Genomic DNA, 27397 nt, shown 5'->3' on the forward strand with positions numbered 1-27397 from the left:
AACATGGCAGCAGGCAAGAGTCCTTTTCCTGGGATAGGATCTACTGTGTTTCCAGCCTCTGGCTGTGTGCCAACCATCTCCTCTCCACTGTAGTTAATGGAAATTGCAGACAGCCCGTATCACGTGTTTGCAGTGAGCCAAGGATTCAAGGCTCTTAAAGACATCGTTGATCCAGTGAGTGAGGGCTGGACTTGAGAAGCGGGAAGAGGTGGGTTCTCCACAAGTTCCTGCCATTCACATGCCCTGCTCCTGCCCCTCATCTCCCTATTTTAGCTCGAAACTAAGTCCTGTATTGAAATTACTTCTGTGGAGCCTTCCGATATCTGTGTAGGAGGTAAGAGCTGGAGTTGCCTTTGTAAATGCAGTGGTGTGTGTTTGTGTGAGTTGTCAGTGCATCCAGTGTGCATTGTGAGTGTGCTCTGAGCACATGGTTTCAGTGTATGTGGTTTGGGTGTGAAGTGTGAGCTGTATGTGTAAGTGTGGTGTCTGAGTGTGTGCGGTGATTGCACACAAATCTGGGGGCATTAGGCTACACTGGGCCCATAAGGGAGTGTGTATATGAGGTGTGCACGTGGGGGGTTGTGGTGTGTGTCTGTGTGTTTGTACAACTACTTCTTTCTTCCAGTTATTGGGCCTCCTTGGTGGCTCAGCTGGTGAAGAATCCGCCTGCAATGCGGGGTACCTGGGTTCAGTCCCTGGGTTGGGAAGATCCCCTGGAGAAGGGAACAGCTACCCACCCCAGTATTCTGGCCTGGAGAATTCCATGGACTGTATAGTCCATGGGGTCGCAAAGAGTCGGACGTGACTAAACGACTTTTGCTTTCACTTTCTAGCTTTACTAGGATATAACTGACAAACAGCTCTGTGTGTTTAATATATGCCACAAAATGACCTGACACAAAAATATTGCTAACTGATTACAAGCCTACATTTTTTTTAGCTCAAAACTTGAAATTTAACTAAGAAATAAGAAAAACTTTAGTCTAAAAACCCTCAACAAAACACTAACACACAGAAGCCAACAGCATAAAAAAGGACAAATGCTTCAAGACTGATTAGGGTTCACCCCCGAAATGCCAAGCTGATTCAATACATAAAATATCAGTGTGATTTTCCTCATCAGAAAAATGAAGAGAAACATGACTGTTTCAGTGGATGAAGAAAAGAACTGGACATAGTTCACGGCCAATGTCAAGCTAGTAACAGATCCTGCCAAAGGCATCCAACAAATATTCACAGCGATCGTTACACCCAGCGGTTCAGTGGGGACAGCCTCTCCCCGAGATCTGGAACCTGGTGGCGACGCTGTCCCTCCCCTGGGATGGTCCCTGCATCAGACTGGGGAGGATCCTGTGTAGCGCGTAGCTGATAGAAGCTCTCTCTCTGAACTGAGCTCTGTGTGTACCAGCTCAAGCATCCGTGTCACTGGGATTTGTAGAGCTGAGGTGGGTGGATAAGCACACGCTCCCAATAACAGCATCCAGTTGGATGCAGCTGGATGCATAGCCAGGAAGCTGGTCCTGGCTGTGGTGCTCGGAGCTGCAAGACCACAGTGCAGAAGGCTGTGGGGTCAGACAGAGCAGCGTTCACATCTGAGCTCTGCTGCTCAAGGACATGAAACCGAGGCAAATTGTTGAATATCATCTACCAACTCCAGTTTTCATCTCCAAGAAGTAGAAATAACAATACCCTCTATCAGATCTGCAGTGGGACATAGAAGCAGTAGAATTCACGGTGACTGGCACGGGATCTGAAAGCTGGTGGCCCTCACCTACAGGAGCTGGTACTAAGACTTCCATCACTGACCCCTGACTCTGCCTCCACCCTCACACTGAGCTCAGGCTGGGGAGGGAAGTGGTTAAAGAACACCCAGGGTGAAAGCATCTCCCGCTGAGCCCTCTGTGGGTGGAAGCTCTCGACCCCTCCTGCCTCTGACCCCATGGCCTGTGCAAGGTGTGGCCATGGCAGGAGACGCCACACACGTGCCGGGTCTTTCCTTGCACACCCCAGCTCGCAGCAACCTGAGAGCCTCCATTCTCTGATAGGTCCCCAGGACACACACGGGCCTGCAGGCCTCCGGGGAGGATGCCTGTTGTCATTCACGCCCTGTGCTGGCCTAGCTGGGGTGACAGGTGCTTGCTGCACAGCCTCTGCCAGTGAGGCCCAGCGGTGCTGCTCTGACCTTTACAATTGCTGTCATCTTGTCAAAAGCTGCCACACAGCATGACTGTCACTGGGAGGGAAAGCTCAAGGCAGGAACCTGGACCCCAAATAAAGTAGAAGCTGTCATTCTGAATAAGTCAGTGAGCCGAGTGAGGGAAAGCCAGGAGGGTGTGAGCATGAGGCACACGGCTGCTTCAGCACCTTGGGCTACCTCTAGGAATAGGCAGAGGCTTCTGCTGGCCTCCCTGCCTCTAGGCCTTTGCTCCAGCCCATCCTCTACATAGGACCCGAAGGGCAGAGAAGGCTACTTCTGTAACCTTCTGGAGGCTGAGGCCCCCAAGCCAGACAACTGGGCCTTTCAATGTCCAGCCTCTACTCTAAGTCTGCCCATCTGCTGCAGAGGCTGGGGGTGGCAGTATTGGGTTTCCTGCAAAACTTTGGCCAGCTTTACAGTGTCCAGCCCACCCGGCCCTTGAGACTTCACTCTCAGAGCGCCTCCATTCGCAGCCTTTCCTGGTCAGCTGGGCCCCCAGGCTTCTCACAGCCCTTGGTCTCTCATAGTCGCTCATCACTCAGTAAGAACCATAACTTCTGCTTGGCTGTGTCCACAGCATTATTTCTTTTTATCATCCACTTCATTGTTTTTATTCCAACCCTTTATTACAGAAGATTTCAAACATATAGCAAAAACGGAAATGAACATATAATGAACATTCCTCTCTCCACTGGACTTGCAATTAATATCTAACCATATATCCCTGGTCACATATTTCTCTAACTCCTCTCTCTTTCTTATCTCTCTCTCTTCATCAATCCATCTTATTTCTTGATGCCTTTCAAAATAACTTATGCTGATCTGACTACCACACCCACAGACCCTTTATCTTGCATATCTTTACCTGCGGAACACTTTTCATTGAGTTTTTTTTTTTTTTCAAATGCAGCAGACTTCAGTGTATCATTTGATGAGTTCTGAAAAATGCGCACATAAAGGCTCAGAACATCAGCTGCTGCTGCTAAGAACATCAGAGGTGTCCCCAGAATGTTGCCTCAGCTCTCTTCCCAGGAAATCCCTGCCCCCACCCCCTAGAGGCAGCTACTCTCTGCTTTCTTCCTCCACCGGCTATTTTGCTGCTTTAGAACTTCTCTCCGGTGACTCACAGAGGATGAGTGAGAGGTTTGGCCTGGGGCACTGGGCACTGTGGTTTGGGGATTCATCCCTCCTGTGCGTTGCTGGGTTTATTCAGGCTTGACCCATAAATAAAGCCCGAATAAACCCAGGCAGGAAGGTTTATTCGGGCTTTATTTACGGCTGGAGGTGGCACCTGGTCCCTCATTTTCCTGTATGTGACCAGACCAGAGTGAGTGTCTGCAAGAAGCCCAGCAGGTGGGGCCCAGTGGAGGCCACAGTAGGGCATGGGGCAAGCAGGTCTTCCCCCTGAGCTCTGGTGTCCAGCTCTGCGTCGTGGCTGGAGGCCCTCTGTGAGGGTGGCTAGGGCAGGCTGTGTCGGGCAGGGGTGTTGGCAGGGCATATCTTGCAGAGCAGTGTGGGGACCCCTGCAACCAGCCTGGGCAGAGGCTGTCCCTCCACCACGATGAGGTCCCCCCTTGTCCCATCCCATGGTCTCCCCAGTTAACAACCGCAGAGTTCAACTTTGATACGTAAATTCCTATCTAAATATACTTTACAGGGATATTTTACATCAATAGGATCACGGAGTACATAGTAGTCTCCAACCTTCTACATAATATGCCATTGCATGGATGGGCCAATTTATTTCACTGGTCCTGGGGAGACAATATTCAGATTGTTCCTAATAGGTTGAGGTTAGAAGTCATATTGTAGGACCATCCTGACGCCTACCTCTCTGTGAGCTTGGGAAAGGAATTCCCTGCAATCAAGACCAAAACACAATTGCTGCCTTAAGGGGAAGCCCAGCTCACGGTTGGCAACGTCCAGTCTCTCTCAAAGTGGCTGTGCCTCACCGCATGTGGGGCCCCCGCCTCCTCTCCCCAGGGCCAGCCACTCCCACCTGTGCGCCCCTGTCAGCCCCAAACAGCTTAGACGCCCTCCTCATGCTCAGCTCAAGCAGCTTAGAGGCCCTCTTCACGCTCAGCTCCACCAGCCTTCTCAGACAAGCCTACCTCCTCAGCGCCTCTCTCTAGAGCTCCCAGACAACTTGATGTACAACTTTTCTTCCAGAGAGAAAGTTCTCTGTTCCAGAGAGACTCAGTCTCCCTTCCAGCACCTGAGGGCTTGTAGGCAGTGGACCCGTGTGGGATGTGTAGCAAATACAGCCCTGGAAGCCAATTTCAGTCCTTCCTGTGACTTTATTTTCTTCCTGTGGCTGATACTGTTGGAGGAATTGGGGTATGAGGAGAGGAATTTGGAAAGCAAGAGGGAAAGCTTTCTGGGCAAAGCAAAAGTTCTTTACCCGGAAGTCTCTCTTGCTGAAATATTGAAACCACCGCCCTGCCTTCCACTTTGGAGACTTGCCAGAGTTCAGCAGCCCCCCTTTGAGAGCAGCACTGCCTGGGACAGAGGGCCTCCGCTGCAGAGGTGAAGCAGCACCTGAGCGGAGCTGGAGGCAGCAGGAGGCCCGAGGAGGAAGGAAGGTGCCCAGGCAGCGGGCAGCGCGCACTGCTCCTGAGGATGCCAGTGTGGTCTGTGCTCTGGGCTGCCGTCCAGCCCTGCCCTCCGCTGCCGCCCTCCCTCCAGTCACCCACATGGAGGAGGCTGGGCCCGATCTCCACCATGCGGCAGGGACCACCAGGTCCCCTATGGGGGCTTTCTGGTTTCAACTCAGAGCCCTGTGAGCCGAAGACTCAGGTCAGAAAGGGCATGTCCCCAGAGAGCAGAGTGATAGATGTTTGGAATTAAGACAGGAGCAGACGTGATGTGTGTCCTGAATTGGGCACTTGAGGTCAGATTCCTATACCTGCCTTGGGTCGGAGGAAGTGACCGGCCCTAAGTCACAGTTTCCCTCTGTGTAAAATTGAGTAGTAAATCTTGCCTAGCTCATGCCTAAGTTCATGGGGCTGTTGGGAGCTTTAAGGGAGAAAGTATAAAGATCGGTGTATAGTAGGTGCTCATTAGTGGGAAACAACATTTGGATAAACACAGGAGTTGTAAGCTTTGGCATGGCACTTATTTTCTCATTTCTGATTCCTTTTGGCTTTTTGTTTATGGCAGAAAAGCTTCTACTGGCTTTTTTTTGGCCTCATCTAGACCCCGATTTCCCCATATTCAATAGCTAAAGTTTCTCTTCTCTGCCTATATCTTTACTTAAAATATGTTTCATTGGTTTATGGTTCTGCTTTGCAAGGAAACCATTCTTTGCAATAAATAATCCTGGAATATGAATTATGAAATATACTTCCATGAGATTAAGGCCCAGTCACCTTGCTCAGGCTGGACCAAGTTGTGCTGGTAAAGGCATGTTTGCAGGACACAGTTCCAGCTGCTTCTTCCTGGACAAATACAGATCCTTATGTCATGATAGGCAGGGCTCTTAGGAAGTGTGAACAATGAGGGAGCAACCTGGCAGATTTGGGTTCAGAAGCAGCATTGGTTTGTTGGCTACTGGGCGTGGGAGGGGATGTCACTAAGGGACCTCAGTGTTGACCTGAATGGGCCACAAAAGCTCTAATTTCTTAGCACAAGGCAATCAGTTCACCTTCCCTGTACTTTATCAAAGCTTCAGTGCTCTCTCCATGCTTCTGTGTTGCTAAAGCTCTTCCAAGGACAGGTCAATGCAACAGGTACCCTCTTAGACCAGGCAAGTACCAAGAGAAAGAGGAGTGGACCAAGGCCAAGCCAAGGATGATGGTCAATAGTGTTAGGGGCAAGCACTTGGCCACTGGAGAGCTTCCCTTTCTGAGAGGTCAGTGGCCTCTGGCCCAGTCAGTGGTTGACATGCAGAAATACAAACCCACACATGCCAAATATTCCCATTTTCCAAGAATACTAGGAATCCGGATTAGTAGAGAAAATGTTCCGATTTTAAACATGGACTCCCATTTTCTTGAAAACACTTGAAAGCCTATAAAAACATGTCAGCAGGACAGCTTCAGCCCACAGCCCAAGAAGCTAATTTCCTCAAAACAGAGAGTTTACAAACTTCACCTTGGTCTGACAGGGACTACAGGAAGACTTGAAGGAGGGGGAATCAGATCCAAAGCTGTGCTGACATTTCTGAGGATTATTCCTCCAGCTAATTGATCTTGGGCAATCCATGATCTTAACTAGGAGAACAGGGGTGGAGGCTATTGACCTTGGGCTTGTAGCTGGAAGACCTGCATTTATCCTGGTTCACTCCCCAGGAGCCAGGCCCACTGGCTGCCTTCTCTGCACCCGTTAGTATTTCAGTTGCCAGGAAGCGCCAGTGGGGACCGAGCAGCCTGGCTAGGGCTATGGCTCAGAGCTGCTGCTGCTGCTGAGTCACGTCAGTTGTGTCCGACTCTGTGCGACCCCAGAGACGGCAGCCCACCAGGCTCCCCCGTCCCCAGGATTCTCCAGGCAAGAACACTGGAGTGGGTTGCCATTTCCTTCTCCAATGCATGAAAGTGAAAAGTGAAAATGAAGTCACTCAGTCTCTTTGCAACCCCATGGACTGCAGCCTACCAGGCTCCTCCGTCCATGGGATTTTCCAGGCAAGAGGACTGAATTGGGTTGCCATTGCCTTCTCCGATGGCCCAGAACGACACCTTAGCAAATCAAAGTCTCCCACCCTAACAGAAGGAAATGCTTGGTGAATCCCTGGGGGCATTGTGTGAGGTACATGAAGCAGCAGGAAGAGGGAGGTGAAGAGCAGTCATTGCAGACTTCAGAACCACAGCTAAGACAGGATTCCACCCTCCATGGGTGATTCTCCTGTGCAGGGTCCTCACCTCCTTTCTTGGCCCTGCTTTACCCAGGTCCTGGCCCTGTACCTGGGGTATCCAGCCTGCCATTGGCATAGAGAATCACAGTGAGGAGGAACAGACCCCTGAGTGTGAGAAAGGCCCACAAGCACTTAGTCTTGTGTGCTCAGCTCAGACAAGGGTCAGGAATGTCTTCAGCCTGCATTATCTTGTTTCTGGGTCATTAATGTAAGGGAAGGCCTGGTAAGGAACACTGCCTGCACCTCTTAGGGAAGACCTTGGGACTTCAAAGTCAGAAACCTGTGGCTGGGTTTGCCCCATGGAGGGTAGCAGACAGGGTGCCTTCAATGAGCTTGATGAACCAAAGGCGGCAGTGAGAGGCCCACAAGTGCTCAAGGCCCAGGCATCTCAGCTTTGTGATCCCAGGTAAGACCCAGTGTGTGCCCATATATTGGTTGAGACATAGCTGCTTGCTTATTGGAATCCCTGGGAATTCAGTTATAATGTGGCCTGTCATAACTGTAAGATCAGAAGGAAGTCAGCACTCTCCTAATAACAGACCTTTGGGTGTCGCCCTTGCAGATGAATATGAATTGATGATTTCTGGAAAAGGTTTTAATAATGCAAAGAATGAGGATGAAGTTATTTGTAGATTTAAATTCAAAGACAAGCTAATGGGTAAGTAGCCCCTCGGTGCCACCAAGTGACACGCTTCCCACAGCACACTGCAGTCCCTTAGCCAGCTAAGCCGTCAAAGCCTTTGCTGACCATTCACTGCAGACACTGTGAGGGTGGAGGCAACATGGACAATGGAAAGAGCGACCTGGCTGGTAAGACTGGCCACCTTGCCCTTCATCTCAGCCTGGAAGGTGTCAGCTCCAGCACATCAAGACCATCTTGGCTCAGAGCTTGCCCTTGCAGAGGCTGGGCTTGAGATGCTGGGTCTGCCCTTACGGCTGCACTGCCCCCACACTTTCCTTGGCCCTCACTTCCCTTGAGAGACAAGTACTTGAATCTCACAACTCTTCTGGTGGGAAGTGATGGCACCCCCAGGGCCCTGAATCTGGGCCAGGTGCACTGAGCTCTCCCAGGAGGGTGGTAATGAGAGCAGATGCCAATCGCCAGGCCTGGACCCTGGAATTCTGGCTCAGGCCCACTTTACATGTGTGATCTTGACCTAATGAGTGTTCTGTTCTCAGTCTCTATTATCTGTACTATACAATGGGGCCATTCGTATGGTAGGTGCACAACTAAGCCCTATCGTGTACATAAGCTACTATTTGGAAATATTCAGGCACTAGGCGTTCCTCCACAATGGGCGAGTGGCCTGAGGAAGCACACAGATGGGGCAGGAGATACGCCCTCATCACTGAAGAGGGTCTCATCTCCCCCAGAGAGTGCCTGGGGACAGTTAGACTTCCTCTTCCTCCTCAGGTCTCCAAGTTATCCCACTGATACATTGATTTGATACATTATGTTCAATGACTTCTCATTCCAGGGCCATCTGGTAAACCCAGAGCAAGTCCTCTCCCTCAGCACTTCTGGGCCATCTCTTCTTCTTCCATGGGTGCATGGGATAGGCAGGGTTCTTCCATTGCTAACTGCTCACACCACAAAATGTGTAGATGGTCTCAGGGAGTTAGATTTCCCATGGTTTGTAGTTTCTTGGGAGTGACTGTGAAGTCGCTCAGTCGTGTCCGTGACTTTGTGACCCCATGGACGGTAGCCTACCGGGCTCCTCCATCCATGGGATTTTCCAGGCAAGAGTACTGGAGTGGGCTGCCATTTCCTTCTCCAGGGGAACTTCCCGACCCAGGGATCGAACCCGGGTCTCCTGTATTGTAGACAGACGCTTTACCGTCTGAGCCACATCAGTAAATTATTTGCATGGAGAACTTTTTATTGAGCACATTGGCTAATGTGCTCAGGGTCTTACATGCACTATCCCAATTAATTCTCAAAATACACCTATTGTTATTCCCTTGTATAGATCTGAAACCAGAGTCAGGGTCAATTCAAGAGCGTGCCCAAGGTCACAAGCTGGTTCTTGTAATTGCCTCCTCTGGGCCTTCCACCTCACTGAGATGACCTTTCTCGAGGAAGGTGGGACACAACCTATCTTTCAGGAAGTGTGTTCAGATGTTCCTCTGTGGTCCATGGCTATATTGCTTTCCCTTCTAGACGCCACCTCTCTGGGATGGACCAGGACCAGGTTCTCCCACAGGACAGCCCATCCTGCAGTCCTGGGCTCCTCCCCTGACCACCTCACTGCATAGAGTCGAGGCTGATAAGTGGCTGCACCATGCTGTTTACTGCCAGGAGCCCTGATGCACTGATGAGGATTGACTTGCTTCCTTTTAATTATGTTTGCCTCTGATTAAAACATAAGACAAAAGTTTAGAAAATATAAAGAAATGTAAAAAAGAAAAAATTAACTAAGGTTTCTTTAAGTTTTACATTGCCTGTCACTAGTATGTAAAGTTTTTATGCTTCAAAAAGTTCTCTAGATGTGGCGAGTATTTAGCTAACCAGTTACTATTGGGCTGAAACCTGCTTTACAATCAGCCATGCTTTTCTGCGCTCTCAGTATGTGGAGTGCCTGCCGTCACCCCCTCTCCCTGTTCAGGATTGTGAACAGCCTATGGAGAACAAATCACTCACAGTAATCCCAACCATCCTGTCCTTCAGATGCAAATTATTTCCCCTAACCATACTGGGCAGTTAGCTTTTATTTGCAGTCCCAATGAAGGACTCGCACTGTCTGAAGTTCATAGCTAATCTGACAGTTGAGTTAAGTCCAAAAAGTTTTCCACGTGGAAATGAACCATTCTTTAGGGAAGAACCCTGACCTGTGGCAAAAAAAAATAAAAACAATAAAAATACATTAGAAATTGCTAATTATAACAATGCTACATGGTAGAAAACAGGAAAATATGAAAAAGTAAAAAATAAAACTTTACCCCTGATCCCAACATAGACAAGTACCTGTAACATCTCAAATACAGCTTAGTAAATCTAATTTTTCTGAATGACAGAAGAAAAGCTGAAGTGGAATTGGACAAAGTATTGAGAGTCACAGAGATGATTCTTCATGAGACATGCTCCTTCATGAGACATGCTCTTCATGAATCGTTCTTCTTCATCAGTTCATTTAAAAAAAAAAATGTCCCTAAGTTAATAGGAGGCTATAAAAACATTAACAAATCAGGAATGCAAAGGGAAACCTTTACCTTGATTACCATTTCATTTCTTTAGTTCTGGCTGTGCTGAGTCTTTGCAGCAGCCCCTTCCCTGCCCCTCCCCTTGTTTTCTGACTTCATGGCACTTTTCACTCTGGCATTCGTTTTGTCCATTGTTTGTTACTTTATTGTCTGACTCCCTCTCCAGTTCCACAAATGTCAGGCCCTTGAGAGCAAGACTTCTGCCTGCCTTGTTCCCACTAAACACCAGAGCCCAAGTCCTGAACAGTGAGTGCCTGGTGCATGGTAGGTGTCAGGAAAAGGCAGAGAAGAGAAGCTGCTTCTGCCAGGGAGTGGTGGCTCCGCTTGCCAAGGGCAGGCAGAAGGGGAGGGGTGGGTGGGTGGATGGATAAGTCCATTGACATTCTTCTCATGCGATTGGATTGTGTTTCAGATGAAAAAGCCAGCTCTGTGAAAGATACCGGTGTGATATGCCCAGGAATAAAGATAGAGAGTCCAGATGAGTAAGTGCCCAATTCTGCCACCATGAGGTGTAAAGAATTTGAGAATCCACCTCTACTGGGGCAACACAATCATGTTTCCTGGGGGACTGCATGCATCCTCCACACCTGCCCTGGCTGACAGTCCCTTGAGGCGCTCAATGATCTGCTGCAACCCAGGCTCTGCTGAGGAGAGCAGGATGCAGGAGATGCTGTGCCCCGGGGATGGATGGCACCTATGCTCTGGGCAGCCTTTTGGAGCTAAACTGCCGTACTGTACAGAGGAGTTGGAATGGTGACACCATACCACCATCCCTGGTCACTTAGCTCACGGCCATGAGGACATCTGACTTCATCCAGGGATCCTCACTGCCTGGTCAGACTTCATTGCAGAAGATGACCTCGTAATACTTTGGGGTGAACTCTCCTTACCCATGCTGTCTGCTCTGTGATATCCCTGAATGCCTGATGTTCAAAGTCATTACAGTGAGGAGATTATGAGCTACAGTTTGAGCCAAGTATAAGAACTATGTCTGTCTGACCTGGTTGTCACTGTCTACCCTCTCTGTGCTTTAGGGCTTTCTCCCTGGAAATTAGCCTGAACAATGGTATCAGCTTCATCAACAATGATGTTAGCCTCACCAGCAAGGACTGTGCGAGTACCAGGGTAAGGCTCTGGCAGCCAAGGCTGTCCTGACACCCTGAACCCTGGGGAGGCAAGTGAAGGGCCAGCAGATAGCCTGATGCACTTTAAGCATCATCTCGCAGGCAGCTCAGAGCCCTTAACCCTACATCTGTCTGCTGAACTCCCATCAGGCTTGGGCAGTGCCATAGGAAGGCTACTGAAAAGAGCACCTGGGGTATGCCTTATCGTCCAAGCCTTGCAAACCTTTGCTCTCTCTGTGAACCAAGTGTCATTGAAGGCACATGGAAGGGCCCAATAAGCAGACTCCAGAAATGATACTGAGGCTCTGCCCAGCCTGAACCTACCTTGCCACCTTCCCTGGGCTGGGCCTTGTGGTGGGGACCTCAAGGCTCCATCCAGGATTCCAACTGGGGTGAGTGGGAGAGTTGGAACCCTGTGGAGTAGGAGACAGAGTCCAGGACCTCTGGGACCCCCAAGCTCTCCAAATCTGGGTTCCAGGCATGTGGCTCTGGAGGTGCAGCGGCTGTGGCCATCCCAGCTAGCTTGGCCTGAGGCCGCAGAGCCAGAAAGCAGGGGAGTGAGGCTATGGAGAGGTGTTCAGGGTGCCCTGCCTCTGCTCTCACACCCCCACCTCTCTCCCATCTGGGTGTCACAGTTGTCTGTGATCCCCATGCTCTCAGCCAACGCAGGCAGTGAGGGCTGCGCCATCACTCCTTGGAGGACTGGACTTCCTTAACAGGTCTCTGGAGAGAGCCTCTGAACAGGGCCAGCAGTGGGATCTGTGGCCCAGGGCTCCACAGGGTACCAGCTGTGATCTCCTAGAATCTGTTCTCAAATGGGGTAAACAAGCAGAAAGGGGTAAGGGGGGACTGGGGTGGGATCCAAGTGGCAGGCACCTGGTCCATACCAGGACTCTGCCATGTGTTTTTTCTGTAGGCAGGGGGGCCAGCTAAAGAGACGACTGCCCCACCAGCTCCCTCAGCAGCTGCCCAGCCGCCTCCAGAGACATCGCCCGCACCGCCTGCGCCGCCCGCGCCCCCCGCACAAGTCATCCCCTATGTCAACCCGCTCTACCTCTTTGCACTCATCCCAGCCCTGCTCCTATTGTCCCTGATGTTCTGCTGCGTCTGGTGGCTATGCCACAGGAGAGTGAGTGAGCCCTGCCTACACAGCCTGTGTCCAGCCCTCACCAGCCCCTGAGGGACCGAGCATGGGCCTGCTTCAGGTCCTGCCTGTGGGCAGGTTCCCATCAGCTCCAGCAAACAAGGCCCAGACTCTGTCCTCCCCTCCTGGGCATAGACAGTCAGGGCTTCTGGGGGGCTACCTGCCTCAGGCTTCCACCTTCACATAGAGGTGGCCCATGGGTCGTCTGGCCCCTGAAGAGACCCCAGATGCCCTGAGAACCCCACTGCCCTACAGCAGAAAGACTCAGGTAGATCAAAGCCCCAGACGTCTCTGCTGTTGGGGGAAGAAGAGGGGTCTGCATGGGCACTGATGGCCCAAAGGGAGAAGGATGCTGGCCTGGAGAGGGCTAACCTCAGAGGCAGCTGTGCCTTTGAAAGCAGCATGGATCCCTGCCCATCTCTGGTACCTTAGTCACTCCTTCATCAGTCACACAAAGTCACCGGGATGTGCAGGACCCTATGCTGGGCACAGAGGGGCAGGAATGAAGTACCCGCCACCTTTGCCCATAAGAGCTCATTGTCTAGTGTCTGGTCTGGTGTAGGCCCCTGGGGGGCATTGAAGGTAAATGTCACCTTCAGAGGGTGTGGCAGGTGCCCTGAAAATGAAGAGAGTAGAGACTGGCCCTGGGGACGGAGGGGAGGGAGAGGGAGTGGCCAGCCAGGTTTGCAAGGGCACAGGACGGCACTGGGTGAAGAAGAGGGAAAGCAGAACTGAGGAAGGACAAGCAAAGCAGCCTAGAAGCCAGCGGGTCAGGTTTCTGCAGAGGGCAGGAAGTGAGAAGAGAAAGCATGGGGAGAGGGAGGTGGACAGTCATCCCCGAGGGCTGGGAGGCAGGGAGGGCTGCAGGGAGTGGGAGAGGGGAGCTGGGAAGGGTGTGGGGAGCGCTCTCTTGTCTCAATATGCTGTCAGGGCTGCTGATGGAAACTCCCATGTGCAGCCTCTACCAGGGACCAGGAACCTTAGTCTGTCTGTCTCCCACTTAACCATACATGGAGGCCTTGATTCCCCGTTGATAACTGAGAAGCCTGAGGCCCAGAGAGGCGGAGCCTGTTGGTTATAGACCTACAGACAGCAGACACCAAGGTTGACACCCCAAAACCCATTTTCTGCCTCCCTACTGCTATTGAGCAGCGTCCCCTTCTATCTGCGTAGCTGAGCCAGAGCCCTCCACATGCCTTTGAACCCATGATTTTAACCACAGTGAGTGTCCCTTGTTGTGAGTACCAGGTAAGCAGGAAAAGATGGATGGAGGTGAAAAGTCATTAAGGAGGGGGTTGTGACACCCAGGCTGGGGTGTGAAACTTGAGGGAAGCCAATTCACGGTGCAAGGTCTTACCCCAGAACGTGTCAGTTCAGCAGAGATAAGCTTTACGGGCACTAAACTTGACAACTTCCATCTTGATCACTTCCATTGCAGACCGTCAAGGAGCCACCACCAGTGCTGAATCCAGAAAGGGTGAGTGACGTGCTTGGTCCTGGTGTTGAGAGCATGCCCATTGCACACAATCCCCTGCACAGAGAGGCCCCCAGAGGCACATGGGGAGATGTCCTCCCCCACCTCTCCAGCTCTCACCTATCTGGGCAGAGAGAACTGGTAGAAAGAGAGGATGGCAGAGGGAAGGCAGGGATGCTGATGGAGAAGCAGACTCGCAAAATGTCAGCCAGAGAACGCCACTCCCCAGCCCCCAACATGGTCTGATCCAGGGCCTTTAGTACTGGGTCAGCAGGTGGGGTAGCCTGTCTCAGGAACAGCTATGATCCTTCCTGGAACCAATGGGCTTTTTGTCAGTTCCCAAAGGACTGTTTGTAGAATGGTCCTTTCAGCACCCAGGTGAGTTTTTGGTAAAAGATCCTCAGGTTTCAGGGACCTGGACCTCCTCCCTGAGCTCTGCTGCATGTTGGGCCTCCGTTTCCTTGTTCTTCATCCCTGGCTCATTTCAGGGTGAGGGCCTTGGTGGGGTTGGCCTCTGGGGGACTGAAGAGGGAGGAGGGAGTCTTATCTGGCATCGAGCTGTGAGAGAGGTGAGTCAAGGTGAGCACAGGTGCCAAAGTCAGGTGCGGAGGCTGTGGCTGACCCACCAGAGTGGGGACCCAGACCAGGGCCCATAAGAGGCAGTTAGAGCAGGAGCACCGTGTCCCAAGACGGGGGGCCTGGGTCTGAGATACAGCGGCAAACAGGGTCTCTGCAGGGCTGGCATAGCACTGGCTGCAGTGGGGCCTGGGGGCTGCATCTGCCCGAGGCGGGTGAGTGCAGCCCTGCCCCTGCTGCTGCTGCACCCCTGACAGCCGCCGTCACATGGCGCAGCCTCGCACCCAGCCTCTCCTGCAGGGGCGCCTCTGGGAACCAAGGGGACAGGGTAGACTTTGCTGATCTTTGGAGAGGAGCTGTCTTTGTAAGCCAAATGGAGCTGGTGTGTTTTCACATGGAGGCCACTCTCTTCCTGTGCCGGGAGCTGCTCATCTGTCCTTGATTCTCCCACAAACATTTGCTGAGTGGCCGGTACTTGACAGCTGCCAGGGCAACGGATGTCATGTGTCTGCACCCAGGAGCTGCCAGACAAGAACATGGTGTTTTCTCTCCCTAGGAGCCGGAGGAGACGTGCCAAATGCCGTGCCCCACAGTGATTGTCCCTTGTGGGTGCCAAGGAGGGGGAATGAAACGAATGGAGGTGAGAAGGGCCCTCGGGAAGGAGTACTGAGTCCACGGCTAGGGAGCAGGAGGTGAGGACAGCTGGTTCATGCCCAAGTCTGGCTCCAGTAGGCATGGCTTGAGCAGAAACGAGCTGTGGGCACCGGACTCTGTTCACTTGCTGCTAGAGAAAAGCCAAAACACCCCAAACCTAGTTGCTCAGGGGAAGCCGAAAGTACAAGGGCTCACGTTCCCATCACTGCCAGCGTTTCCCCCTTGGGATGGGCCCAAGCTCTGGATGTTGTTGGGGCCCCCAAAGGGCAGTTCAGTGTTGTTTCAGGGAATTGGTGGGATGGAGCCCTGACAGGCAATTTCAAGTGAGAGGAGACACTGTCCCTCTAGGGGCAGCATCTAGGCCTGTAGCGTCCTCACAAACACATCTGCTTTTCAGGGAAAACTGGATAGCTTGTGTGAATTTGTTCAGCGCTGCAATCAGATGTCAGTAATGTGGTGTCCAACCAGAGACATGGTAAGCAGGGCACAGGGATGCTCCCCATGGGTTGGGGTCTTGGTTTTGCCCTTCATCGTTGCCCCCGGAGACTGTGGGTCAGAGAACCCTGTCCTGTCTGGGTATCTGCCAGGAAGAATGCCCAAGAAGTGCAGACCTGGAGCTCACGCGCCTCCAGACAGTTCTCCGCACGGCATACATGCATTTCCTCTGTGTCCTCATCTCAAGGATGTCAGGACCGTTCTTCTCAGAACCATGACTAGAACTTCCAGTCCTGAGTAAAAAGGTCTGGAGAGGCCTATCTGCCTCCCATCAATCATCCCTCTCCACAACTCCCCCTCCCCCGGGGGACTGCTAGCTGCACCCCACCCATGAGATCTTCCTGAACTGGCCACTCAAGTGCCAGCAATGGTGGGACATGGTGACACCCCTCCCCAATGTTGTCTGGTCAACACTGACTGCATTTAGCAGGTAGCAGAACGACCTCCCGTGTCATTGCCTGTGACAATGGGGAGAAGCCAAATCGTTCCAGCTGTCATCCTTGGAATGTAGCAATAACGCTGGGTAATTCTACTGTGCTCTTTCTGTGGGTCAGTTGCTCAGCTAAAACCTTTACATGTCTTCACTGCTTTAATCCTCCCAATAATTACAGGTAGATACTACTATTATCCCACAGAGAGGCTGAGTGACTTGACTAAGTCACAAAGGCTGGGAGGAGCACAGTTAGACTTGGATTCTGAGCCTGGCTCTACCCTTCTCACTGCTTTGTCCCCCATGTGGGGTCAGTACTCATGATCTCATGGTGCTTACCCACAAACCACCAGAGGTTGCCCTACCCAGCTCCCTGGGGCCCAAGGAGGGCAATGGTTTGCCTGGAAATCATTTGCCTGGCCGTTCCAAACTCAGACCCTTTCTACAGACCAGACCAGGGGCCTGGAGGACATTGCGGACCCCGAGTCTTTAATGAGGGCTGCATTGGTCACCTGCCCTGAATCAAACACAGGCTCTTGGAGACTGCGGACTTGGGCGTTTGGAAACTGTACTCAGGCCAGAAAGCCTCTGGACACCGATACTGACACATCGGAGGCACTGCTCACACCCAGCAGAGACGTTCTCTGGTGCCAGAGTGCCAGCGTTCCTACGGCTCTCAGTCCCCAGTTTGCTTGCCTGGAAGCCCCATTCTCCACCTGATTCTCCTGGAACCTCTCCCCAGAACCACAGCCTCATTATGCTCACAAGAGCGCCATGCCAGCATTATGCCTCAAACAGTAGAGACAACCACCCAGAGATGCTCAGTCAGGAGCAGGAAGGACAGAGCAAGACAGAGATAAGACCCAGATGGGAAACCCCAGAAGCAGCCTTCCTGCCCAGAGCACAGGGCTCTGAAATGGTCACAGGCCCAGGGCTGCTCTGTGGAGCTCATGCTGGGATGGCAGAGTGATGGATTAGGGAACTTGTATCCACCAGGGCTCTGTTCGGCCCCTGCAACACCAGCTCTCCAGTCTGCCCATTAGTCTCTCTGGGTTCACAGTGATCTGTGTGCTTCCTGGAGGCAAAACGGAGGCCTGAGAGATCAGGGAAGCTGCCAAGGCCACCCAGAGAGTAAGTGACAGCAGCCAGAGCTGGCTGAAACCAACCTGCTCATCCTGAGAGGGGCTGGGAGCCCGTGACTGTGCCTGGTGGATGTGACCCCCCCCAATTCCTTGCCCCCCTCCCATTTGACCTTATCCCTCCCAACCGTAAGCCTGGGGTCCTGAGTGTTAAGGATATCTGTGGACACGTCCAGTATTCTGGTGGGTGCAGGAGTCCTGATTCCTTTCTTGAAGCCTTCTGTGTTCTGGTCCCAGGCCTTAAAGTGAATCATAGTCTAATGATGGAGTGTCACCTGGGAGCCTACCGTCTCTGCAGGCCAGTGTCAGCTCCCAGTCCCCACCCTAAATGTATAACAGGAGACACCCTATTCAGGGGCATATTATGCAGGAGTGGCCTCATGTTTTTCCTACCTGAACCATAGGTCCCCTCAGTGAGAGGAGTTCTGGAGCTGGAGCAAAGGGCATGCCTCAGTGGGAACATGTCAAGACTGCGCTTGGGAGCTCTCAGCCTGCCCTAGCTCAGCCCGGGCAGGGGATTGGGAGCATCAACCAGATGTCCTTCCAAGGACAGACATAAGCCTTTCGTCCTCTCACTGCTGACAACCCCATGTGCCCTGTACCCCCTCCCAGGAGCTCTGCTCAGACAGAACCTCGCCCAGGCCCTCTTCACCAGGCTGTGCTGAAAAACAAGCCTCAGGGGAGTCAGTTCCCAGCAGCACAAACGTGTAACCTCTCTCTCCTCCATCCAGTTCCTGAACCATGGGGAGGTTGTTTCCAAACTCCTCCACCTGGACTGGAAATGCAGTCAGGCCTGTGTATGTGAGCATGCTCAGAGAGAGAACAGTGGAGTCTGGGGATGACCTTGTAGGAGCTGCTGCCTTCTAAAACCTCAGCCAGCTGCTTGTTTTGGTGACTTAGATGTGTCTGCCTTCAGCATAATACAATGCAGAAAATTCTCCAAGGCTCAGTTTACCAAAACATTCAGCGTTTTTGTAACAGAAGCAATCGCTCTTGTTGATTGTAACCTTCTGTGAAATGACCATGATTCTCTGCCCCACTGCCTCCTATCCCCAGAGGAAATCTGATAACGGTCCCTCCCAGACCATAGCGGGATGATGCAGCAAGGTTCCATTTACTTCCTTAGTCTTGAGTCAAACCCACACCGGAGGTCCTGATTCTCTTTGTTCCTTGACTTGCCCAGGTCCACCCATTCCGTTCACGGAAATCAGTTCTGCTAGACACATCAGCAAAATCGAGTGAAAATAGGAAACCTTCCACTCTCACTGAATGTGATGCCGGCAGTGACGTAACTGTCTACAGAGAGTGTGACTCACTCAAGACCTTTTACACAAGGGTCTCATTCATTCCCACAACAGCGGCCATTTATGCAGAGTAGGGATTGCCAGTGAGTACTTCATACAAGCTCAGTCTTTTCATCCTCCCAACACTCTACCGGGGAGGAAGCTGACCCCCTGTACACCTGCCCAGCTGCACAGCCATGAAACCAGTATCCACAACCCAAGGCCCAGACCTCACCCATGCTTGGCTGCCTCTCTGTTCAGCCCGGTGATCACTGCTCTGCATTTTGAAGCTAAAGAAACCAAGGTTCTGGTGCTTTGTGATGGGCTCAACATGACAAGGTTGTGTAAGGCTGCAGCAAGGCTGTTAACGACCCTAGGGAGACTCACCTTCAAGTCCAGGCCACAGCTCCTGTAACCTGCTGCCACAGTGAACGGGACAGAACTAGAAAGGACCTCCTTCCTCTGTGCAGTGTGTTAGACGTGTAAACAATTGTGAACGTTAATGTCTTATTTTCACACTATACTGCTTGCAAACCTCCTCTAAATATGAACACATAAATATATACTGGAAACAGTTGTCCTGGGAATGATTAGAGCTACAGAGAGGCTGTCAGATGCATTCATGGCCAAGGAGTTCCTGAGTTCCTATGTTTTGACGCCACTCACAGAGGGAACATCAAAACACGTGTGTGATAGAGCTGGGCCAGCACTTCTGCCCTCCAGGAAGGCCCAACTTGAAAGTTGTTCAAGACTGTGACCTTTATGAAAGTCTCAGATCATAACTTTGGGACAGTGTTGGCAGCCTGCTTCCCCGTGCTCAACAACCCTCATCGCCTCCCAACTCCTCTCTCTCACACACACGCAGACTCTCTCACACACTCACATGCACATGTGCATATGCACACACACAGACCCATAGACTCTCTCTCACACACACACGTGCACGCACACACACACTTCCCTCTGTAATAAACAGGAAATCCAGAAATGGAGCCAAAGCTCCAAAGCACTGGAGATTAAGTTTCCACCAACCATTTGCCAATCGCTTCAAGAAACATTCCTTCACTGTGGAGCAGCTGAGTTAATATAGGAAGTGATTGGTCACCAGCTTAGATCTCTTCATTAATAGAAAACCAGAGGAGAAGGACACTCCCCTCAGCCCCCAGTCGCCTCCCTCACCCCCTTATGATCACACAACAGACTCGGGTGCTCTGCCATGACCCGGGGGCCTCCACCACTGTCTGGAGCCCCTCACTTCTCTCCCTCAACCCATATGCACATCCCTGACCCCTGCAGCTCCCAGTGACAGGCTGTGGCTAAGGGAAAGGAGCCAGGCCTCCAGGCCTCAGCCAAGGTGCCCTGCAGTCTTGCTTTGAGAAAGTGAAAGGGATCCCACAGGCAGAAGATACTAGGTCTGGAATGATCTGTTCATGTTCTAGAGTAAATAGAAATATGGGAGCTTAGAAATAAAGATAGAAGATCTCAATCTGTTCAGAGTAGCAATAAAAGAACATACCCACACATGTGTGTGACAATGTGTGCTGACCTATAATGTACAGAAACCACAGAACTTTACTCTTTCGCTATGACAGAAGTCTTGAAAATGCAAAAACCTAGACCACAATGCCAACTTTTCCCCCCAAAATTTATGGGTTTAATGCTGCTTTAGTGAAAATTGTAATGAATATTTTTAGGGAATTTGACCTAAATGATTCTAAGGTGATTGTAAAATTCCTGTTTAGTTCAGGAATTTGGGATGCAATCCTAGGGTAGGAAGGAACAGAATCCTGCTGTCGATGGAGACCCTACCATGGGCTTGAGAGAAGAGGGAACCAGCCACAGTGCCTCTGGCACTCCCAGACTGGCTTGAGGGGAAAACAGAGGCAGCCTCAGAGGTTGGTAGTCTGGATATGGGAAATGGAGAGGCCGGAGAGGACAAGCCTGAAGCAGAGGAGCATGGAGAGTGCAGCTGGAGCCCAGGAGTACTTCCTGTGCCTCTGGCCGTGCTGGTGACAGGCCAGGAGCCTGCGGACTTGATAGCCTAAGGCACCAGGCTGAGCACCGGGCTGGTCTTCCAGGCAGTGAGGAAGCACAACTGAAGGTGTGAGCTGAGGAAGAGGAAGCTTGAGGAGGATGATTCCATGAGGGCCTGGATTGACGGGAAGTGGAGCCAGGCGACCAGGGGAGAGGAGGTGCTTGAGGCAGCCTGGGAAAGGAGCTGAGGGCTTAGACCGGCTGCAGGTGCAGAGGAATGTGAGAACGGATGGGCAGCTGGAGACACGTGTGGCTCAGGACAAGGTCTGGGCACAGTGGCTCCCAAGGCTGGGCCTCACAGGTGCTCAAGGTAACATTTCACATTGACTGGCAGGCCCACCAAAGCCTGAAGTCTGTACTGCATTAGGAGCACCTATAGGGACCGACAGGCCCAGACAGGCCCAGCAGGGGAGTCAGGGGACTCTGGGCAGCAGGAGAAGGGTGGACCTGAGTCAGAGAAGGCAAGCCCCAGGGAAACTGCAGCCTTCTGCTTCCAAGTCCCGTGGCTTCTAGTGACCTTCTCTCTGTTCTGTCGCCCGCAGGGAAAGTGCGTCAACTTTGCCCTAATGAGGCCGCGCTGTGGGGCACTGCACTGCAGCCCTAAGGCCTGCGTTCAGCCCAGCCGGGAGTGCTTCACCATCAACAACTGCTGCTCACAGTTCCAGCACTCCCCATCCATGTGCTCCAGGCCCCCCTCCAGAATGCAGCCGTTCATCTCCACCCCTGCCCGGACAGCCAACAGAGCCACTTTGTCACTCCAACCCCCATAGCCCAAGCTCTAAAGCACCAAAACCCCAAGATTATTAAGAGCCCTTTGCTTGCTGAATTAGACATATATATTGAGTCTTGGTTTACGGTCAAAATGCGTTGGAATCTGTTGCTAGTCAGAGTTTGCTACATGGTGAGCACTGCCCCACTGTATGAGCAGTATCTATACTGGTTCTGTGAGGACATAGCACCCTGATGCCCTGAGGATTACACATGGTGAGTCCCAGTCCCCAAAACCTGATCCTCATCTGTCACCAAGGTCTGGGATGGGGTTTTAGTCAAATTCTGCTATTTGAACAAAGCCCAAAAGATCTTTAAAATATGAATACAATCCTGTGTCTCATTCCCTAAGCTGGCACAGAGAGGACTACTTGAATTTCTCATCTTCTTCACTCCTTGCTCCTGGTTTCCATCTTTTGGTTGCTTACGTTCCAATCATGTCTCAGAAAGAGATGAGGCCCTCTACAGTTCACGAGCTGGAAGTGCACCTTTTCTTCCCGGATAAATCAACAGGTCCCTCATTTCAGTTCAGTTCAGTCGCTCAGCCGTGTCCGACTCTTTGTGACCCCACGGACTGCAGCACGCCAGGCTGTGTCCATCACCAATGCTCCCGGAGCATTCTCACACTCATGTCCATTGAGTTGGTGATGTCATCCAGCCATCTCATCCTCTGTCCCTAAGTCAGAGGTCCCTGAATAATGAAAGTCTCTGTTGTGTCCGACTCTTTGTGACCCCCTGGCCTATACAGTCCATGAAATTCTCCATGCCAGAACACTGGAGTGGGTATCCATTCCCTTCTCCAGGGGAATCTTCCCAACCCAGGGGTCAAACCCAGGTCTCCGGCACTGCAGGCAGATTCTTTATCAGCTGAGCTACAAGGAAAGCCCTAGGCCAAGGGAAATTTTAGAGAACATGTGTGTGAGTATGAAGCCTCTCCATTTCCCTAGAGAAGTTCAATTCCGTTATTCACCATCTGCCAAACAGAAGTAATGGTGCTCCCAACAGAGATGTTTTAGCATTCAGCGTCCTCCCCACCACCCAGGCTGTCTGATGTTCCAAGGTCATGCACACACCCCACGGGAGTACGGAAGCACTTCAGAAGGAGTACCCTAGAGGTACCACAACTAGTTGTCTCTAATCCGTATTGATAGTACGTTAAATACTTTCCATCCTCACTCCCATCTCCTTGAATGTTATATTTGTGCCTTTTAGTTGAATATCTGTATGACAACTGTAGGTTAAAAAAAAAAGAAAAGAAGGAAAGAAAATATACTCACAATACCAAGTGTGTGAAGTTTTTTTTTATTAGACAGAAAGGAGATTTAAATAATGTGAAATCCTGTAGAGAGATTTTATCTCTTCCTTAAAAGTGGAATATTTTGGATTGTTTCTAAGTGGTGAGAGCATTGTCCTGGCCTGAGAGTGTCAGGGACACATTTCTGAAACTGGCTCTGTGCTCCTATATTATATCTATGTGTTTGTGTATAACTGTAATATAATACATGCCCATCTCTGAGACTCTGTGACTCTACACAGAGAAATGTATCTGTAATTTAATAAAGAGCCCAATGTGACCCTGGCTGAAATCAGCATGTCTGTTTACCAGCGGTTGTTGAGAGCCTTCTCATTTTCAGCCCATCACTCCTGCCTCACCCATGAACAGAAGAAGGAGGTGGTCATAACTTTGGATCATTAGATCAGGAGAGATCTGGGAGGGGCATGAGCCCACAGCTTACCACCCACACCCGCCAACCCTGGCCACACTTCCTTCTGTGGTAATAAGAGGCAGCAGGAAACGGGAGTTTCCTTGGCATCTCTCCCTGGGCCCTCTCTGTCCCCCTCCCTTCTCTCATTCTATCTCATCGGATCTTTTTGGTTTCGCATCAACCAGAGGTGCCTCACCCTAGTGAAGAAGAAAGGAGGTGCAGCCCTTAACTGATACCTGACTTGTAGGTGGGCAGCCTTTTGTCCCCGGTGCCCCTCCTCCCTGGGACACCAGGAAAGCAGGATATTTTTAGAAAAGTGGCCTCATATCTGAGCTGTCTCAAGCTGAGACCTATACCCAGAGAAATATACTGGCAATGCTTCCCCCTTAGTTTAGACTAGGACAACAAAACGCACACTTTCTCTTTTTTTAATTAGGTTTCATTTTACTATATTTATTTTGGCCACACCACATGGTGTATGGTTCCCCAACCAAGAGTTAAACTCATACCCCCTGCATTAGAAGCACAGAGTCTCAATCACTGGACCACCAGTAAAGTCCAAATATCCACATTTTCTGAATGTCCCTTGGTTTCGTGTAAAGCAACCCCTGTAGATTCAGATGGACCTCCAGGCTTGGACCAAAGCCTTGAGCTTCTGGAAGCTGGAAGCCTCCCTAGACCCGACCAGGGCCAGCCGCAGACCTCCTCCACAAACACCCAAGCAGAAGCACGAGCACCCATGAGGGAGCATGCATCCCTGGCAAGGCTATGGCCTTAACAGCAGGCCTCCCATCCTCTTTCTGCGCCCCAGGGCGCCTCATGCACCCAGGATGCAGACAGAGGAGGTAGGGCTGTCGGACAGGCGCTCCGCCCCGCCAGGGCCGCTGCGCTGTGCTGGCTGCCCGCGAGTCCACTCAATGTCGCGCTCTCTTTCTGTGCGCTCTCCTTTTCGCGTTCCTAGCCAGGCTTTGCAGTTTGCCTGCTTGCTTTCAGTGGGGGAGAAAGTGGCCAAAGTCAACCTTTTTTCCATCCTGTGTCAAGACTGCAGCTCCTGGGACATCCTTGGAGGTCCAGTGGCTCACACTTCGCCTTCCAAATGCAGGGATTCAGGTAACATCCCCGGTTGGAGAGCTAAGATCCCATGTATCTTCCAGCCAAAGAACCAAAACATAAAACAGCAACAAGATTGCAACAAGTTCAATAAGGACTTTAAAACATGGTCCACATTTAAATATATATATATATATAAAGGGAAATAAAAGACTGAATGAAGCTCCTGAAGGACTTGCCTGGCAATCCAGTGGTTTCCCAGCGCAGGGGACATGGGTTTGATCCGTGGTCGGAGAACAGGTCTTGACTTGGGCAGCAGAGACAGAAGGGAGTCCCTTATGTTCAAGAAACGGGTAGGGGTGCAGTCTGGATTCAGTTAACAGCAAAGCCATTGTATTCGTTTGTTTGGGCTGCCATTATAAAGTACCACAGACTGAGCGGCTTAAACAACTGAAATCTATCTTATTGTAGTTCTAGAGGCTAGAAGACCAAGATGAAGCAAACTCTGGCTCAAAGAGCAGATAGCCAGTCACAGGAAGTGGTCATCATGCAGGCAGGAGGCCAAAAAGGGCGGGGGGGATGCTAGAAGCGGCCCCCCTGGGTAGGGCAGAGCTGGGGGCTGACGCAGAAATAGGCTGGCCCTAAACCAGCAGCAGCCTCACCTGGAGACAGAAGGCACAGCGGGCTAATAGGCATTGCCTGCCCCCCAGGGGCCTTCCTGTCCTGTAGCTTCAGGCAGTGGTGCCCAGAGCCTTGTTGAGGCCAGGATGACGGCAGGCTGGTGTGATGTGGTAAATCGTTCCAGGAGATGGCGCTCAGAGATTGCGTTTGGTTACTAGCCCAATTTAAAAATCAGTTTCAAAACGTGTTAATAGAGTCATGGGAAAAAAACACACTGGCGACTTTTGTTTCTCCTGAGATCTTTTACCTCGGCCTTTCATACCCATTATGCGGCCCCTTCTATCACACTGTCAATGGTGAGAGCTGTTTCCTCTTTCTGAAGACTGGAGATATTTCTTTAAAACCTGGAGAAATGGAGGGGGGCAGATGTGAGGGAGGACCTGCCCTAAGCCCAGCATGCCCTTGTCCCACCCACCGGCATCCCACCAAATGTGCAGCTTTCCGTGGTGAACAGCAGGCTCCGCTGTGGCTACATCTGTGCCAGTGGGCCAGTCCCAGCCCCTCTGCCAGAGCCCAGGTGGGCCTAGTGTAAGGGCCCTGCGTGCTGTCAGGGACCCACGGAAGAGCCCGGCCATTCCACTCTGCCATCCTCCGCCCTTCCTCCCACGGTCATCCTCTACAAGCTTGGGCACCTGGCTGACATTCCCTGGCAGCCCAAAATCCATCCTGGGAAACGTCAATATCTACAGGGTGACCCATCCGACACGAGGACCTCTTGGTCCTTGACCTCTTGGCCTCTAACTCCCTGCACTGTGAGCCGTGTCTGTTCCTCACACCCATCCCGTATCCTGTCACCGTTTCCCTCTCGCCCCTGTCTGTCTGCAGCCCATCTCCTCTCCTCCTCACGTCCCTGGTCTCCTGTGCTCCCTCCCGCTCCCCGCAACTGGATCCACACAGCTGCAGGTTCTGGAATCTGGGTCCAATCGTGCTGTTCTTCGGGCACCATCCATGCTGCCTCAGCATGCTCAGCTAAGCGGAAACCCATTCCATGGCCTGCAAGGCTGCTCTGCATTCCCAGCCTCAGCTGCTACTTTTCCTCGTGACTCTGAAGCCTGTTCTCTACCTGAACAGACCACACCTTCCCAGTGTCCCTCCCTCGTTCTAGCGGGCAGTTAGCCCCGTGCACTTACACCCAATCTGGACACGAGCACCAAGCCAGGGGCACCTCTCACCTCCATTTTGCCTGTCTGCTACCCTACTCGTGGCCCCTTTCTGGGGTTAACTGCGACCATTCATCAGTGAAGCATCGCCCCTCAGAGCAGCCTCCCAGCACGGGAGACCAGACAAGACCTGAGCCCTTGCTCTGCCGGCTGTTTCCACAGCATCCTCTGCCTTCCTCTCTCTCACTCACCCGCAGCTTACGGGACTCTGGATAATCCATGCTCCCCTTGAGCCAGGGCTGCAGGCTCAGCACTGCCCACACTAGGCTGAGTACTGAAACACAGCAGCAACCATTGCTGTTTGTGCCACGAGTGAAATGTGAGACTAGAGGTCTTGGGACCCCCTAGAAGGAGCACTCAGGTTGACCTGCCCACGGAGGTGAGTTGCACTCATCTTCTCCTGCAAGAACTCCAAAATTGCAACTCGCTGCTAAACAACCATTCACAGGAGAATGTTGGATCCTACTAAAAAAGATATCCCACGTCCAAGAGCAAAGAAGACGCTACAAGACAGTAGGAGGGCCAACATTGTTTTTAGACTCAAACCCCATACCCACCAGAGAAGCTCGGAGGGCTCAAAAAAACCTTGTGTGCACCAGGACCCAGAAGCCCTGCAGAGACTGAGCCAGGCCTGACTATGAGTGTGTGAGTGCCTCCTGTGGAGACACAGGCCAGCAGTGAGGACAGGGTCTGTGGGGGGACAGGGTCTCTGGCTGTGGGGACAGCGTCTCTGGCTGCAGCAGACCTGGGTCACCCAGTGTGTGGCATAAGCCCTCTGGAGGAGGTCACCATTAGCCCCAGACAATCCACAAACTGCAGAACAATTAGACCAAAGAAATTCTCACGCTGTTAAGAAAGTTCTAGGACCCACAACAGATTTCCCAACCTGGGGATTGAGCAAAGGGACTGAGAGCCCCCAGGGAATTTGACTTTGGAAGTCATCGGGAGACTGAACAGACTTGCCTGTGAGTGTCCAGGAATCTCTGGTGGAGGCTCGACAGTTTGGCCTTAGGCAAAACAACAGAGATGGAACACAGCCCTGCACTTCAACAGAAAATTATATTAAAGATTTACTGAGTATGGCCCCACCCGTCAGAACAAGACCCAGTTTCCCCCAGAGTCAGTCTCTCCCATCAGGAAGCTTCCATAAACCTCTTATCCTTATTCATCAGAGGGCAGACAGAATGAAAACCACAATCACAAAAAACTAACCAAATTGATCACATTGACCACAGCCTTGTGCCACCCAATGAGACTACGAGCCACGCCATGTGGGGCCACCCAAGACGGACAGGTCATGGTGAAGAGTTTGGACAAAACGTGGTCCTCTGGAGAAGGGAATGGCAAACCACTTCAGTGTTCTTGCCTTGAGAACACCATGAACAGTGTAAAAAGGCAAAAAGATAGGACACTGAAAGATGAACTCCCCAGT

At 51.6% G+C, this 27397-nt stretch overlaps 1 protein-coding gene and 1 long non-coding RNA gene across 2 annotated transcripts; both read left to right on the forward strand.

Moving 5' to 3' along the window:
* Positions 1-204: 204 nt before the first annotated feature.
* Positions 205-11367, forward strand: LOC120865151. Its single transcript, XR_005721323.1, has 4 exons — positions 205-334; positions 7609-7704; positions 10660-10729; positions 11282-11367. It is a non-coding gene; the product is annotated as an uncharacterized LOC120865151 (long non-coding RNA).
* A 654-nt stretch (positions 11368-12021) lies between these two features.
* On the forward strand, positions 12022-21960 carry LOC120865128 (anthrax toxin receptor-like). Its single transcript, XM_040242134.1, has 6 exons — positions 12022-12036; positions 12288-12500; positions 13954-13992; positions 15122-15205; positions 15617-15694; positions 21143-21960. The coding sequence occupies exons 1-6, from the start codon at positions 12022-12024 to the stop codon at positions 21368-21370; spliced, it is 657 nt and encodes a 218-aa protein (XP_040098068.1). The 3' UTR covers positions 21371-21960.
* The last annotated feature ends 5437 nt before the right edge of the window (positions 21961-27397 follow it).

This window comes from Oryx dammah, unplaced genomic scaffold, assembly GCF_014754425.2.
Source record: "Oryx dammah isolate SB20612 unplaced genomic scaffold, SCBI_Odam_1.1 HiC_scaffold_6, whole genome shotgun sequence".
Lineage (NCBI taxonomy): Eukaryota > Metazoa > Chordata > Mammalia > Artiodactyla > Bovidae > Oryx > Oryx dammah.